Source organism: Excalfactoria chinensis, chromosome 3 (genome assembly GCF_039878825.1).
Source record: "Excalfactoria chinensis isolate bCotChi1 chromosome 3, bCotChi1.hap2, whole genome shotgun sequence".
NCBI classification, from domain to species: domain Eukaryota; kingdom Metazoa; phylum Chordata; class Aves; order Galliformes; family Phasianidae; genus Excalfactoria; species Excalfactoria chinensis.
The window spans coordinates 3,018,969-3,034,477 of NC_092827.1; the positions used below are offsets into that span (position 1 = coordinate 3,018,969).

Consider the following 15,509-nt stretch of genomic DNA (forward strand, 5'->3'; position numbering starts at 1 on the left):
GATTAGGCACTTCTTTTATGTAACATTTTCATCTGCAGACATCACCAAAACTAGACATGAGAAGAAGAAAGGGGCAGACCAACGTCTTCTACACCAGGCATCGCTTTATTGTACATATCCTAGCAGCTCATAACCTACTATCAGAGCAAAGTGACCTGAAGTCATTTCCTAAGAGGGAAATGCTAAAGAGAAGAATAGATACAACATTTGCTTGGAAAAACCCCTCAGGTTTCTGGTTCCTGGACGTGTTTTATCCAAAACGTTCACATCCTTACTTTGCTGCTGAATGGCACAACTGCAAACTCTGAGTTCTTAACAGAGGACACGACACGTAATGACTCCACAGGAGCACCCTGCCCCAGGGCCACCCATAAATCCCAGCAACCAAAACACTTGCTGAAGAGCTGCTGGCTTAAACCTCTGAAAGCAGATGAGGAGAGTTAATGCAGACTTCTTTCTGCAGGCAAGGTCTCTTTGAAGGTCAAGCCCATTGATTTTAAAGAGCAGTCAAGGCTTCCGCCTCAAAAGAAACAAAAACTGAGGCAGTTGTGATAACAGCATAGCGATGAAGCTTAGGAAGGGAATCTCTCTGAAGCTGGCACCAGAGTACCAGGACTTCCCTTTGTGAGTTTCCAAGGCATTCAAAGTGAGGAGGGACAGCCTTGAAGCATCTCTGAATCTCCAGGCCTGCAACAGCTTTACATTATCCTACTGAAAATACTAATTCCTCAACAGGAGAAAAGGATCCTGATCATCACCATGTCAAACAGAACCTGTCCACTCAAGCACATGGATTTAAGCATTGTGTGTTTAATTACTTTCATGGTAGGGTACGACAAAGCTGCAGGATGCTGGTCTTACAAGGATGGAGGGACAGCAGCATGTGCTGACGAACCACATGGGGTCACAGATCACTGTCACCCAGAATTCAGAGCTGGCATACAAACAGCCCTGGGGCTACACGGTGAGAAGCAGCTCAGCTCCCAACACTTTTAAGTGTTGAATGGTATCACCTATCTTCCATGGTGCCTCATGGAGCAGCTGCCTGCAGTTCCTTACAGTTCTCCTGTCTACAAGAGGAGCCGTTTTTCACCTCACAGCCTTTAAGGGGCTTTTTTCTTGGATCTCTCTGTCTTCTCCCTTACTTAGGAACCGAAGGTTTAACTACATCCACCACAGCTCCTGGAGTCCAGTCTCATAGTGCAAGATCTGGAAGTGAAATAAAAATGTTGGCAATCTCAGAATCAAATAAAAGCAGCCTTTGAGGTTTTGTTTCCTATATGAAGAGTGACCAAGTTTGGAAACATGCTGTCTGAAAACATTCTAGTCAAAACTGAAATGTAACAGGCGAGGTATACACATCTAGTATTAGATATGGATGTTGGCGGCCCTGCCAGTGTCAGGGGGGTTGGAGCCTGATGATCCTTGAGATCCCTTCCAAGCCAAGTCATTCTATGTTTCCATGACATGATTCTATGTATTAAAGAAAAACAACCTGCTGTCCATCAATTCAGAATGAAGAACCATCAGAGTGACCAACAAGTGGATCCAAGCCATCAGTGACGGCGATCTTAGTGTCTGTGACACCTGCAGCATCTCAAGTTGAGACCACGAAGCACGTTTATTTACGTTTGACTAACAGACGACTCCAGCCCCAATTCAAAACCTCATACTTTGCATACATTCGCTGAGGTGTGCATGTCAATCTTTCAGTGGTTTTTCTAACATCACCATGGAGTTTTGTCACTACACAGATAAAGCAATGACATCACCTACAAGTCTAAGAAAGGGAGGGACCTATATCCTGTTTTCCACCTGCGTTAATGGAATATACACACACACTTTTCAATGTAAGGCAAGAAACCACTGGTAAGGGTGGGAAAAAAACACCTACTCCCCATTAACTAGGACAGCAGGAAAGCCCTTATAAAAGGACCAGCAGCAAATGCAGACAGACACCTTCAGTTCGACAGAGCCCAGCGCATCAGCTGCAGCAAGAAAAGGAAGATGCCTCAAATCCTTTACTCTCCTCTGGTAAGAACTTGCTTTGTGTTTTATTTTCCCTTAATGGGACAAAGATGTACTTCAGTTCTAATAGATGAGTGTCAGGAACGGGGCACCCACTTTTAAGATAGCTGTTTAAACCTTGTGTTATTGAGAAGAGCTGAAACAAGACGCTGCTGAATAGCACCAGCATGGGACATGTTGCATGGGTTTGTTAGCATACCATATACTGCAACAGAAACCAAAACAGGCAATAAATTGAAAACTTATCCCTAGAGTAACTGGTGTTTTTTGTTGTTGCTATATTCTTCTAACACCCCAAATATGATGTTATTTAGTATAACCAAGATTTTGTATATCACCAAGTGGCAACTGAGTAAACATTGGTGTCAGTAAGAATTAACCCATGCAAAGATGAATATGGTGTACAACAGATTTTTTCACAATTACCCCAATCTACAGTATGAGCTTTTACTACCAGTTAGGATGGGCGTGAATGAATTTCCCAGGCTCACAGAAGTGAGTCTTATTAGTTGTGTGATCCTACAGCAGCTGTACTTTCACTGTCCTAAATGCACCGTTTCTCTCCAGTTCAGACCATTGCTGTTAGTGTTGCTGGCCATGTTGTCAGCCAGCATTTCTGCCTATGGGAAGGTGATATGGCCAGGACTCGAGCCAGAGAGCCTATTCAAGAAAGCAGATGCTGGATGCCCAACCCAAAAAGATGGAAAATTCCCTCAAACTGTGAGAGTCAACATAAGCATCAGCAACATGAACCAGGATACCAAAGTGACTCTTGATATCAACAAACGCTCACTGGCTCCATGGGATTACAGGTACTGTGTCTGTCCCTGTGTTCTATAAATGCACTGGGTTAAGAGTAATGCAGAGTCTATGTCTGTGTCTTTAAGTACTTCAGTATCGAGAGATTTTGGCAATATAGGGATAGCCACCATCCATATAATCCTTTTTGTAAGCTAATTGATGAATAAAGGGGGATAGAGCAAAAGTATGGTATAGGCCAATATACATGGGGAAAAAAAGCAAATTAGCCTTGTAATTTCATTAATGTATATATTGAGGCAAGATTTATCTTCAAGTGCATTTGTCACAGAGAGTCTTCTGCACCTTTAAAGGCAATCTTCCAGGTTTTATAGGTACCCATCCAGGGAGCTCATAAAGCTCCAGACTAACACAGTCCCAGCGATGCAGCAGCATTTCCACTGCCAATGCTTCCCTATCCTTTCATGTCAATTTACAGGATCAATGAGGACCACAACCGCTTCCCCCGGCTGGTTGCTGATGCCCAGTGCCGCCATTCCAGGTGTGTGAACTCAGCAGGGCAGCTGGACCACAGCGTCAACTCCGTGCCCATCAAACAGGAGATCCTCGTCCTCCGCCGCGAGTCCAAGGGCTGCCACCACTCATACCGCCTGGAGAAGAAAATGATCACCGTGGGCTGCACGTGTGTCACCCCACTGATCCAGCACCAGGCCTAAGGGGAGCCCACAGCACAACAGCGGGGAGCTGCAGGAGAACAGCCTTGCCTAACAGCAATGAGAATCCACAGAGCTGAACCAGGCCACGATCATTAGCAAGAACCTCAGTTTTGTGCTTGTTTTGTCTTTATATCCTTTTCCCCTTTAAAACTCTGTATTCAGAATACAGCCCCCTTCCACGTGCTCCATGAGAAGTCGCACGTCTTGACTCGACACTTTGAAGAGCCTATATATTTAATTCTATTTATGCCGATAAACAAGTTTGTAATTATCTATGTTTATTTATCTCTACGCAATAATAATAATAATAAAAATCAAACAGCAAATCAACTCTTTGGTGTTATCTCTTTCTGAAGAAGCTTTTTCCCATACAGCAAGAAATTATTCCCTTTCATACTGTACAAATATGAAAAACCCAAATTCTCTTGACAAAACCTAGCTTTGCTGCAGTAGAACACAAAAAGCACAAAACAGTTAGCTCTTGTATCATTAGCATTGTTTTACCCATAGAGAAAGAAAGGCACCTGGGGGGAAATCATTTACTGAACGACAGGTCAGAGAAAAATAGAGCCATGGGTGAGTGGCCCAGTTCACTTCATTATCTGATTGAGAGGGAGTTGTCAAGGAAAGGGTCAACACAACGCTCTAGATGCTTCTTTGGCAGAAAAGAAACTTAATCCCCCAGAATGGAGAGTGTATTTATACCATGAAGCTTAACTTTGGTTATTCCTCCGTAGGTAGGGAACAGAGCACGAGTGACTCAGGTGGATCACTGAAGCAATCAAACGCTGCTCAGAGGAAATGCTCATTGCTAACCGCAGCTGTAATTTCCTTCACGCTCATGTCCTCCCAATGCGTTTGCCACCAGTAGTCCGCGCTCCAGATATAGAACACACAGCACTTCTACACAGCTGTGAAGACACTTGTGTAGGTGGGAATCTCACACCGCAGGAGCGTACATTTGAAGGAGCTCGGTGAAAATGTTCCGTGTTTCAGTGGAAGGAAGGGTGGTTATTTCCTCCAGCTGTGCCAATGAGCCCAATCCCTCCCTCATCAGCTCTTAACAAAATCAGGTGCATCAACTCATACAAACTAATCTGACAGAGCTGCCAGAGATTTCATACCATTGTTTTACCTATCAGGTATTCATTGGGCCCATGAACAATTAATTAACTGTAAGTCACACCGAATGTGTTGGAAATGACCAGTCTATCAAATTCCAACCCCCCTGCCAGGCAGGGCCACCAACCTCCACATTTAATACCAGCCCAGGCTGCCCAGGGCCCCACCCAACCTGGCCCTGAACACCTCCAGGGATGGACGGAGCATCCATAGCCTCTCTGGGCAGCTGTTCCAGCACCTCACCACTCTCATAGTAAAGAACTTTCCCCTGACATCTAACCTTAACCTCCCCTCCTTCAACTTAAAGCCATTTCCCCTTGTCCTGCTATCATCTGCCCTTTCAAAGTCACCACATTGTGAGCAGCAGAAACAGTGAAGTTTTGTTCACAACTTTAATTACCATCAAACACAACCTGATATAACATTGCCCATACGAAGGTATTTAGCAGCAAGGTCCTAACTTGCTTCTTTCCTACCTTATCTCCATCATTTCCTCCTTACGGTCTGCTGTAGGTCCTGAAGTTCATCCAACTGGCTGTACCAGTAATATCAAGCACAGGATCAGACTGCAAAATAAAAACCAAACATCAAGGAACATGACAGTGTTCTGTCTTTCCAGGGCAGACTCCTTTGCCAAGACCCTGATATTTTTATGCTGCTCTCAGGGAGCTGTAAAACTGAAGTTTTCATCAAGTTCAATTTCAACCCAGGAAGACTGAACTAAAGCTGGGTGCCCTGGCCATTAAATAACCTCTCAACGTCCTACCACTTGCTATAGGGAGGAGCTTTGGCCAACGGTCTACAACAGCCAAAATGAAGGACCTTTTATCATCTGGTAGAGACAAGAATATTAGTCAGGGCTGGCACATGAGTACTGCAGCCTTATTAGCAATTCTGAGAGAGCAACAGTGTGGAAAAAGTCAGAACCAGGTCAGACAGCTGAAATACCAAAATGAGTACAACCTTATGCTGCAGAGATGCTTCAGTCCCTCTTCCAGCAGGGTCGTTATCCCTCGGACCATCTATCAACCCAATGAAATCCATTCCTTAAGGCACAACCATTTTAGCTTACTTGACCTAGTGCCAAATTCATGTTCTCCTCTGTAACGTGCATGGATGTGGTACACGGTTCTGCAGAATACAATCATAGAACCATAAGGTTGGAAAAGACCTCTAAGATCGTCTAGTCCAGCTGTCCACCTATCACTAATATTGTTCAATTGGAAACAGTTAATACTATGGCTAGAATCATAGAATCCTTAGAGTTGGAAGGGACCTCTGAAGACCATTTAGTCCAACTCCCCTGGAATGCACAGGGACACCACAGCTAGGTCAGGTTACCCAGGGTCTGGTCCAGCTTTGCCTTGAAAGTCTCCAGGGATGGGGCATCAACCACATCCCTGGGCAGCCTTTTTCTGTGCCTCACCACCCTCACCGTAAAAGAACTTTTCTTTGTATCTAACCTAAATCTGACCTCTCTGATCTTGAAACCATTTCTCCTTATCCTATCACTACAGGCCCTACTAAGGAGTCTGTCCCCTTCTTTCATGTAGCTGCCCTCTAGATGCTGAAAGGCTGCACTATCAGGTGCCCTCAAAGCCTTCTCCAGGTCTCCAGGTTGCACAGCCCCAGCTCTCTCAGCTTGTCCTTGTAAGGGATGTGTTCCACCCCTTGGGGTCATTACCTGGATTCATCTTCTGGATGGAAGACTGTTTGCAGTGCTGCTGTGAGTTTCCTTAAGCATCGTGACCTAAGACATCTTTCTTCATATTACTAAATCCACTGGATAGGGTGAATTCCAAACCAGAACACCTTGTCAAGAGGTCATCTAATCAGTCCCTTAGTTTCTCTATGCATGTCAGGAGGGAATTTTCCACTGAAAGGGCAGTGAGGCACTGATCCTGCTGCCCAGAGAGCTGTGGGTGCCTCATCTCTGGAGGTGCTCAAGGCCAGGCTGGATGGAGCCCTCTGCAGCTTGATTTAGTGGGTGCCAACCCTGCTCATGGCAAGGGATTGGAACTAAATGGCCACTGAGGTCCCTTCCAACTCATCTGAGTGGCAAATGATCGGATCTCCATGCTCATCGGTGCCTGTTATCAAATCAAGCCACGAAGATGCCAGATGGCTGTGAAAGAGGAAAGTTTCAACACTGGCAAACCTTACTGTGAGAAGGGGGCCAAGATAAGGGGGTACACTGCAGATTTCAGAAGTCTGAAAGAAAAGGTAAACTGAAAAATATAATAGCGGCGACTGAGATAGAAGAGAAACCAGCTGTGCTCATTTACTGGAACAAGACATCTTGACCTCGGTACAAACAAATTGTGCTCAGTAAGGATGGAAATAAACCAGAAAACTCTTTGTACGTGATAGTAAAACCATCAAAACTCACTTCTAGAAAGCTACGTCCAGACACAGCTGAGTAGAACCTGCTTGGTATGTGACCCCGAAGAGCATCGGGTGTATTACCAATATTACATTGAAGCGATAAAAAAAGAAGGACTAGGATAGATTTCTTGCTAGGAAAATGAAGAAAGGGGCAAAAAAATAATCACAAAAAGCAGAAATGGAACAGTGCTGAAGAAGATACTGTCTTGACCCACTCACCTACAGTCTGCCAAAGCATATATTTAAAAATAACATCAGAGGAAAAACGTAAGAGGAAGAAGGTTAAGGTGTGATATGGTTTAGTTGCTTGAGGTAGCAGTGGGAGAATGGTTGGGCTAGATGATCTTGTAGGTCCTTTCCAACCTTGTGATTCTAAGGGACAAGGAGGGGAGATTAAGGCACATCTTCTATTTTATCCTGTGATGGTGAGATGGGTGCAGTTTCTGTTCTGGATCTGTCAGGTCACCTTGCGGTACGGCCAGGACCCACAGCTGGTGAGGAAAGTCATCCCCCCATCTCTATTCACTCTGTTGTCACCAAATACCCAAAGGTCTGGTCAGCAAAGCGTTTGTCCCCTCAGAACTTTGCCTGTTAGTTCTAATTCCCAACAAACCACAACTGTTTCTAGATTTTCAGGTTGTTTCTCCTCTGGTTTACTAAACACACAGCTTGCACAGCTCTCTGTTTGTCCCCTGAACCATAAAGGCTGCATCATCTGTATCTTTTAATATATTTAATTTCTGTTGAGTTTTAATAGTAGTAGTTTTGAGCAACAAGTGGACTTGGAGGCTTTCAAAAGGGCTACAAGACCAAGAACCTCTGCCCGCTGTTAAGAGCCCAGAGAAGCCTGGATTACACCAACAAGAAAATACATCACAGCACAGATTTGGGAAGAGGCTTTTACCTGGACTTACATCCCTGCTGTGCCTCCACATCCCTGCTAATGAGAGCTGCTCCCCAGCAGGATTGCTGCTTGAGCTTCCCAGCTGGGCACAGCCAAGAGCAAGCAAAGGACAGCAAAAGGAGGTTAGAGAGATGCGAGCAGAAAAGCAGAAAGGAAAAGCTCAGAGGCTCAGACACCAACCTGTTAGTATGGGGTGCTTAGCCCAGCGAGACATGAGGAGACACTGTGGAGCTGCTTCTACGCCTACAGTTGTGCCTCGTCCTCCTGGCACAATAACCAAGTCCCTGGAGGCTGCCCTAAACTCTATTTCAGAGCCAGACCCACAGCTGTGCTGGGAGCAGAGGCAATGACTGACCCAGCACTGAGATGGGTGAATTGACTGAAGGAGTGGATTGCTGCCAGGAGGGACAAATAGGCAGAGCCTTTAGCAAAGGCTGATTCTCAGCTTCAAAGCGTATCTGTACTTGGTGGTGATATGACTGTGCTGCTTACAGGAAGCGTGATCTTGTTTGCCATGTTCTTAGATTGCTGGGAATCAAAGCCGACCTACCTCACCTTAAAAGCCAGCAGCTGCAAAACAACTCTCTAAGAACGATGCCATTAGAAGGAAATAACCTTTGCTGCTGGGTTTATTTAGAAGCAATCCCCACAAACGAGTGCATGCCTTACTGAGAGATGTGTGGTTTGTAGTCAATACTGCTGGAGCCAAAACCTCATGGCCCATGGGCAAGGTCCATAATTAACTTCCTCGATTCCTTAGTTAATTGCTTTTGAATTTTCTTAATCAGCTGCTTCACTGTTCCACCTATTAGAACAAATCTTAAGGTAGAGTGGTTGGCACAGGAGAGTTCACCCATTCAGCTACCATGAACCCAGTGCCAACCCAATTATGAGTAGAGAAAGAGCATCAGGCTCGTTTTCTCTCCACAAAACAAACGTAGACAACCTCACAGGTTAAGCTGATTGAGAGGGAGAGAAATAGGTCACCAGCAAGAGCTGGGTGTCACAGTGTGTCTTCCTGGTCAGTGGTTACTGGAAGAGCAGTGCTGGAGTTCAGCAAGAGCACACAGAGAACGCCTCTGTGGGCTTGCTCCCCACCACATGAAGGGCTTGGTGGTCATAACGAAACAACTGCTGCCACAAATGAGTACAAGTGCTTGTAATTGAATGAGATGGTTTCTCCATCATGCTGCCCATGGCTTGTTTAACTGGATCAGGTAGGCTCCCAGGGGGCTTACGCTGCTTGAAAGTCAAGCATGAAAGGAGATGGTTGGACCTAATGATGACATGAGCTGCTCAGGGGAAGAAACAAGAATGTTTCTCAGAGTCTACTTGCACCAGGTATGTCTAATTTAAAGTGAATTAAATGCGGCTGACATGACATACAAGAATGCTTGCACAGAAGTTTATCCTGGTATAAATGCAAGTGAATGGGGAAATAAGAGACATCTCAGCCTCAACAGTAGAAACTAAATCTACTGTCGAATCTTCTCCAGGTCTGCATGAGAGATGAGTAACGCTAATAATAATAATAAAAAAGCTAAAGCAAAATAACAGCAAAGAGCCCTGGAGGTGTTTCTCACTTATTCTCTTGATATGGAGGGTTCCTCACCCACCGCCTCAAGGCCAGGTTGGATAATGAGCAGCAAGATGAATCCATCTCTTCACATTTCCCTGAGTTCCTGCTCAGCCAACCATCCAGCTGGTGAAGGTGAGGGGAATGCTTAAGGATGATATCTTGTTTGGAGGACAACAGGACAGATCTTCTGAGCTCATGTGAACCAGGCTAGATCCCAACCCAAATTTCAGCTGCCATCGTGCAAGGCGATGTTACCTACCGTTCTTCCCACCATCCCAACAGATCATCCCATCAGTTCCATTTCCAGCTCCTCCAGCACTGCCTATGTAACCCCAATTCTCTGCTTTCAACCCCTTTTTTCCCCATCCTTCCCTCGCTTTAAGCTGCAAGTTCTCATTTGCTTTGCTGGAATCCCACAGTGCCACTGCTTTCACTCTGAGCTGCCACAAAACAACATTCTTTTAAATAAAATACAAGTTTTATTAAGCTGATAAATTACTGAATAAATACAGATGAACATTCACCAGTTTTTTTGGCTAGTTTGATTAATATAAATACAGTCATAAATAGAAGATATAAATAGAAATACGAATGTTTCCCTCCATCAATAGATAATGGTGATTCCCATGCTGAAATCTATTAATGAACTACAGCAAGAATCGGTATCTCTGGAGTTAATTTACCCAGATTCATAAAAGTCATGCTGGATGCAAGGTAGGGATTTCTCCTAAGAGGTGTTCATAGGAGACAGTTCTTCCTCCCGCCATTGCATCTGCGGCTGATTCCTCCTAGGACTGGTGCTGGATGACTGGAGCAGCACACGTGCAGCCCACGGTGATGAGTTTCTTCTCCAGGCGGTAGGTGGGCTGGCAGCCCCTCTGCTCTCTCCGGAGGACAAGGATCTCCTGTGTGATGGGGACGGAGTTGAGGCTCCGGTCCTCCTGCCCCAATGGGTTCAGGCAGCCCAAAAGGCGGCACTCGGCATCAGCTATCACCCGGGGGAAGCGGTTGGGGTCCTCATCAAGCCTGCAGATGGGGACACAAAAGGGTTTCATGTGTGTTATGTTCTGGTGCGTATGTCGTGGGAGGATCTTCTTTTTTGCCCCCTGAATCATAGGATGGTTGGGTTGGAAGGGACCTCAAGGATCATGAAGCTCCAACCCCCCCACCTCCACATTTAATACCAGCCCAGGCTGCCCAGGGCCCCATCCAACCTGGCCTTGAACACCTCCAGGGATGGACGGGGCATCCACAGCCTCTCTGGGCAGCTGTTCCAGCACCTCACCACTCTCATAGTAAATAACATCCCCCTGATCTCCAACCAAAGCACCAAACGACACAAAGCCAAAGAACTTCCAAATCATCCTTAATGTTTCTTTAAATGATTTCCTGTAATTGGAATCAATTCTGGGAGGCTGATGCTGCCATGTCATTTTTCAGTAGATGAATGGAGTTGGTTGAAATAAATAACGGGTAGTTGATGGACCGTTTGTGTTTGCTTGTTTTAATTTTCAGCATTCAAGAATTTGTTTCAGTTAGGACAATGTCAAACTACAATGTACTGACGTGCTTCTTTTCCTAAAAGAACTCTTCCCTGACCGACGTGTTTGTTAGTAACCAAACAATGATGTCCCTTTGCACTGCAAACACTTTAGTGGGAGAAGATTCACCCGACGCCAAAATGAATGTGTGCATCAAGAGGAGCTTTCAATATTCACAAGACTCTGGGCATGTATTGACAATGAGACATTTTTTCACCCCAAAAGACAACTATGCATCACGGCCATTGTGTTTCAAATAACATCTATGGAGTTACCTGTAATTCCAAGGAGCAAGAGACCGGTTCCTGATGTCATGGACCATCCTGGAGGCAGGATCAGAGCTGCCAATGCGAATGTCGACTTTCACCATGGTAGGGAAGCTGGGATCCTCTTGGTTCAGGCAATCTTCACTAAGCCTTTCTGAGCCACCATCCTTCCTGGGCCGAGGATGAACTGCCTTCCCACGGGGCAAACTCCTTACAGCAAGTGCTAAAACCAGCACCAAAAGCAGAGACCTGACCTGGGAGAGGGAAAGGTGTCATTGTCTCTGTTCAGCCATGAGAGAGCACAAGGAACCGTGGCTGGACCACCCATCGATGGACCACAGAACCAGCACCCTGCACTCCTTCACAGCTGTGAATGGGCAGTGGGCAGCAAATCTTCACACTTGCATTTGGGTGAGATGCATCAGCAGGAAAAAACAGAGTAAGGTTTGAACAACGCTCAGCACAACGGATGCTGAACTCTGATTCAAGTTCTGATTCACAGTTGGCACTGCACCAAGTAGGGCATCCCTCCTACGAGCTGCAGAGCATCCTCCTCCTTCAGAGTCAAACATCTCTACAAGATAAGCTAAGAACTAAACCAACCTAAGCTTACCTACCTATGTAAGACATATGCTTCTCCAGACCAGGAAATGTCAACCACCTAGAAGACACCTGCTGGAAATAACTCTTTTCTTGGTGAAATCTGAGAGTTTTCTACCATTCTTCTGGATGAAGACAGACATGCAAAGCTTTTAGGAGTACCCAAAGAGCTGACAGTGCTGCAAATACTACTGAGGCTGTATTTAAATGCACAGGTATTCATTTCTCAGTGCCCCCTCCATTTCTCAGCTGTCTATTGTTTTGACAGTGAGTTGCCTAGAAAAAAAGCCTGCATTGCTCAATCCCCTATCAGCAATGTTGCCCTTACAGGTGCATAACAGATGCTCCCTTGCCTCCCAAACCAGGCCAATCACATCTTGGAGATGCGACAGCTTTCTTTGTCCATTGAGAACCATACCCACTTCCAAACACTCAGGACACACAAGTCGTATTGCAGTCCTTACACCACATCTAAACACTTACCACTGCAGCACAGCTGGCAAAAGCCATTGCAGCCTCTTCTGCTTTAGGTGAGCACACGCAGTGATGGAGCACACACAGGTTTTCTTTCTCTCAGACCTGTCTTCAGTCTGTGTCTCTCAAAGCCAGCCGTGGTCTCCTATTTATAGTGAAGTTCAACCACTATCAGCCTTCCCATTGCAGCATAAAGATCACTAACCTGACCCAAGGTTAGGAGCTGATATTTCGTTTTCTAGCCCACTTCCTTCCGTCTACCGAAGAAATGGGAGGGCAAACATGTCATCAGAATCCCAGATCAACCAATATGGTATATTTAGGCAGACAAGTGATATGAGTAGAAAAAGAGGAAAAGAAAAACCTGTTCACACAGCTTCTTTTCCCCCTCTTCCTTCCCTGCTTTCTAATATTAATGTTCTCTCACCACAAACGTGTATGTGTGTCACAATGGCTTGATTTGGAAGAAACCCTTCAAGGCCATCTGTCCCCCTCCCTGAGCTGAACAGGGACACCCACAGCTCCATCAGTGCTCAGAGCCCATCCAGCCCGACCTTGGCTGTCTGCAGGGACATCCACTGCCTCTCTGGACAATCTGCCCCAGTGCTCACCACTCTTATTGTAAAAACCTTTTTACTTTACATCCAGTCTAAATCTCCCCTCTTGTAGTTTGAAACCATTCCTCTTGTCCTATCACAACATACCCTACTAAAAGAGTCTGTCCCCTTCTTTCATACAGCCCCCACTTTAGGCACTGACAGCCCCCCACCTCCCACCCAGACACCCAATGTTTCTTCCTCACTGATCCATTCTGATCCTTTTCTTTCCTCATCTTTGCTCTTACCCCATTCATCCCATAGTTAAGTCTTGCCCAATGCCAAGGCATTCTTCTCAGGGTATCACAGTGATCCCCATGCCTTGCAGCCCCAGTGCCATGCAGGGAAACCCTGCCCCAATTGACTCTGCCACCGGAGCTCACACCCCAACCTGGGCTGAACACCTCCTGTGCCAAATGGAGGAGCTGGGTTTGGGGTGGCACTGCATTGTTGGAGTTCCTCTACCTGACACCACTCCATCATGCTTGTAGAGGATAACAGCTTTTGGATAACAGCATTTTGGAACGGAAGCTATTTTTGTTGCCAAAGGAGTCCATGGACATAGTCTGATGATGGTCCCCGTGCAGCAACACCCTGGGAGAAGCCTCTTCTACAGCCAAGCTGAAAGAAGAGGATGGAAGAACAGGACTGATCACTCAGGTTTGCCTTCAACCATGAAGGTCAGTGAGGCTGGTGGCACTGTCAGAAGCCAGAAGGAGTTAACCCCACTCCTTGCTCTGCCATCTCTGTTTATGTGACTGGCAGAAACCTTCATTGCCCAACACGTTATGTCATTTCAAGATGTTGTAACCATTTCTGTGGTCTGATCTGCCGGTGGTTCAGAAACCAGCAACTCATCTCCCAGAAGCTGTTTGTATTTCAGGTTAAGTTCACGTCAGGTAACATCCATTTCATGACACACGTTCCCATTCTGACTGTTCTTACCCATATATTCATAAATGCCTCTACTGAGACATGGAGCATGGAAGACCAAAAGGTGGCAAAGTTACCAAAAACCCATTTCTATCGCCCAGCAAGGAACCTTCTCTTTTTCCCCTCACTGTCAGCTTTGCAGTGGAAGGAAAAGGGCATCGCCATCGTGCAGGTATGGGGTTAAGTGGAAATTGCCACACGCGATGAAGCGGTGACATTATCACGCCAACTGCTGGGTTATTAGCCCTGACCACCACTTTCCATTCACATCTCCTGCCTTCAGCAGCTTATACCATCAGCGAGGATTCCTTCCTTGATCAGAAATTTCCTATGACTAAAGTTACCTTCAGATGAAGTACACAGAAATTTTGGTTTAAAAAGAGGTCACCTAACATGGATCGCTACAAAGGAGGAAAAAATGACCTCAGAATCACTACCACCAAAAAAGCCCTATTTGTTCCTGTGTTTTAAGGGCTCAGAGCAGGGATAGGGATGGAGACTCGGAAATCAGAGATTCTCAATGACCAACCAGTTCCAACCCCCTGCTATGTGCAGGGTCACCAACCAGCAGCCCAGGCTGCCCAGAGCCACATCCAGCCTGGCCTTGAATGCCTGCAGGGATGGGGCATCCACAGCCTCCTTGGGCAACCTGTTCCAGTGCGTCACCACCCTCTGGGGGAAAAACTTCCTCCTAAGATCCAACCTCAACCTCCCCTGTCTCAGTTTCAAACCATTCCCCCTTGTCCTATCACTGCCCACCCTTGCAAACAGCCATGAAAGGACCAAGGAGACAAATCCCGATGATTTCCATCATGAGCATAGGCAACATTTGGGGACAGATGATCCAGCTCAGCTGTAGCGCATCAGAAGACCTTCTGTAGCCCAAGGCAGACACTGGGACTGAAACGGTATCATCTACATGTAGATCCCAGCACTGACTATCTCAGAACTGAGCTCTGCAGGGCGGCTGGAGCACAAGCACCTCCAACTCACGCTCCTACCTTTCTGGCAACCCCAGGTTTTCCCCTTTGCTACGTGCCACGCCATAAGTCACCTACCTGCCTCCTGCTTTCAGAGCTGATGCTACACACCCATGCTTGCCCTGGTTGTGTTTGCTGACATTGTATGACCAAACTGCCGACCACAGCCCAGAGATGTGAACTGGAAAGAGCCAATTTTGAGAGGAAACGTGGTTGGCCGAGCGTGCCGCAGATGCTGGCAGCAAAAACCTCAGAATGGGGCCATCGGCGCATCCTGCTCCAACACGCCAGCAGCCACAGCCTTGTGTCATCAGAGCCTTGCAGGGACCAGCAGAACCTTTGCATTCTGCAAGTGATGGCCAACCTCACTTTCACGTTCCACATTCATCTTGGCTTCACACTTTGGCCAGGGCTGTGGGTTGAGTGAGAGGCAGGGATTCGGTGCTGCTGCTTGGGTGCTCACCCATTCCTTCAGCCAACAAACGTTTCTAGCAGCAGTAACCCTGTCAGAAGCCCGATGGGGGCTAGAAACATAACATTAAGGCACAATAAATAAGACATTAGAACAGTGCCTGGTTACATGACCTGGTCATGTGGTTGGCCCCATCCATGGAGATTTCCAAGGC

General features: G+C 46.3%; 2 protein-coding genes and 1 long non-coding RNA gene across 3 annotated transcripts; 1 reads left to right on the top strand and 2 right to left on the bottom strand.

Moving 5' to 3' along the window:
• The first annotated feature begins 2,007 nt into the window (after positions 1-2,007).
• Positions 2,008-3,503, top strand: LOC140250312 (interleukin-17A-like). Its single transcript, XM_072332973.1, has 3 exons — positions 2,008-2,034; positions 2,596-2,840; positions 3,266-3,503. Exons 1-3 carry the CDS (start codon positions 2,008-2,010, stop codon positions 3,501-3,503), a joined length of 510 nt encoding a protein of 169 aa, XP_072189074.1.
• Positions 3,325-8,183, bottom strand: LOC140250313 (uncharacterized). Its single transcript, XR_011903135.1, has 3 exons — positions 8,095-8,183; positions 5,102-5,191; positions 3,325-3,437 (listed from the first exon to the last, which is right to left on the bottom strand). It is a non-coding gene; the product is annotated as an uncharacterized lncRNA (long non-coding RNA).
• Positions 8,184-10,281: 2,098 nt separating this feature from the next.
• On the bottom strand, positions 10,282-12,410 carry LOC140250343 (interleukin-17F-like). Its single transcript, XM_072333030.1, has 3 exons — positions 12,384-12,410; positions 11,310-11,554; positions 10,282-10,519 (listed from the first exon to the last, which is right to left on the bottom strand). Exons 1-3 carry the CDS (start codon positions 12,408-12,410, stop codon positions 10,282-10,284), a joined length of 510 nt encoding a protein of 169 aa, XP_072189131.1.
• Positions 12,411-15,509: the final 3,099 nt, after the last annotated feature.

Excerpts from the sequence above, each read along its gene's own strand:
- LOC140250312 (XM_072332973.1), top strand. The coding sequence starts at position 2,008 with ATGCCTCAAATCCTTTACTCTCCTCTG. Across the intron at positions 2,035-2,595 it reads AAATCCTTTACTCTCCTCTG|TTCAGACCATTGCTGTTAGT; the intron begins GTAAGAACTTGC and ends GTTTCTCTCCAG. Across the intron at positions 2,841-3,265 it reads CTGGCTCCATGGGATTACAG|GATCAATGAGGACCACAACC; the intron begins GTACTGTGTCTG and ends GTCAATTTACAG.
- LOC140250343 (XM_072333030.1), bottom strand. The coding sequence starts at position 12,410 with ATGGCTTTTGCCAGCTGTGCTGCAGTG. Across the intron at positions 11,555-12,383 it reads TTGCCAGCTGTGCTGCAGTG|GTCAGGTCTCTGCTTTTGGT; the intron begins GTAAGTGTTTAG and ends TCCCTCTCCCAG. Across the intron at positions 10,520-11,309 it reads CTTGCTCCTTGGAATTACAG|GCTTGATGAGGACCCCAACC; the intron begins GTAACTCCATAG and ends CCCCATCTGCAG.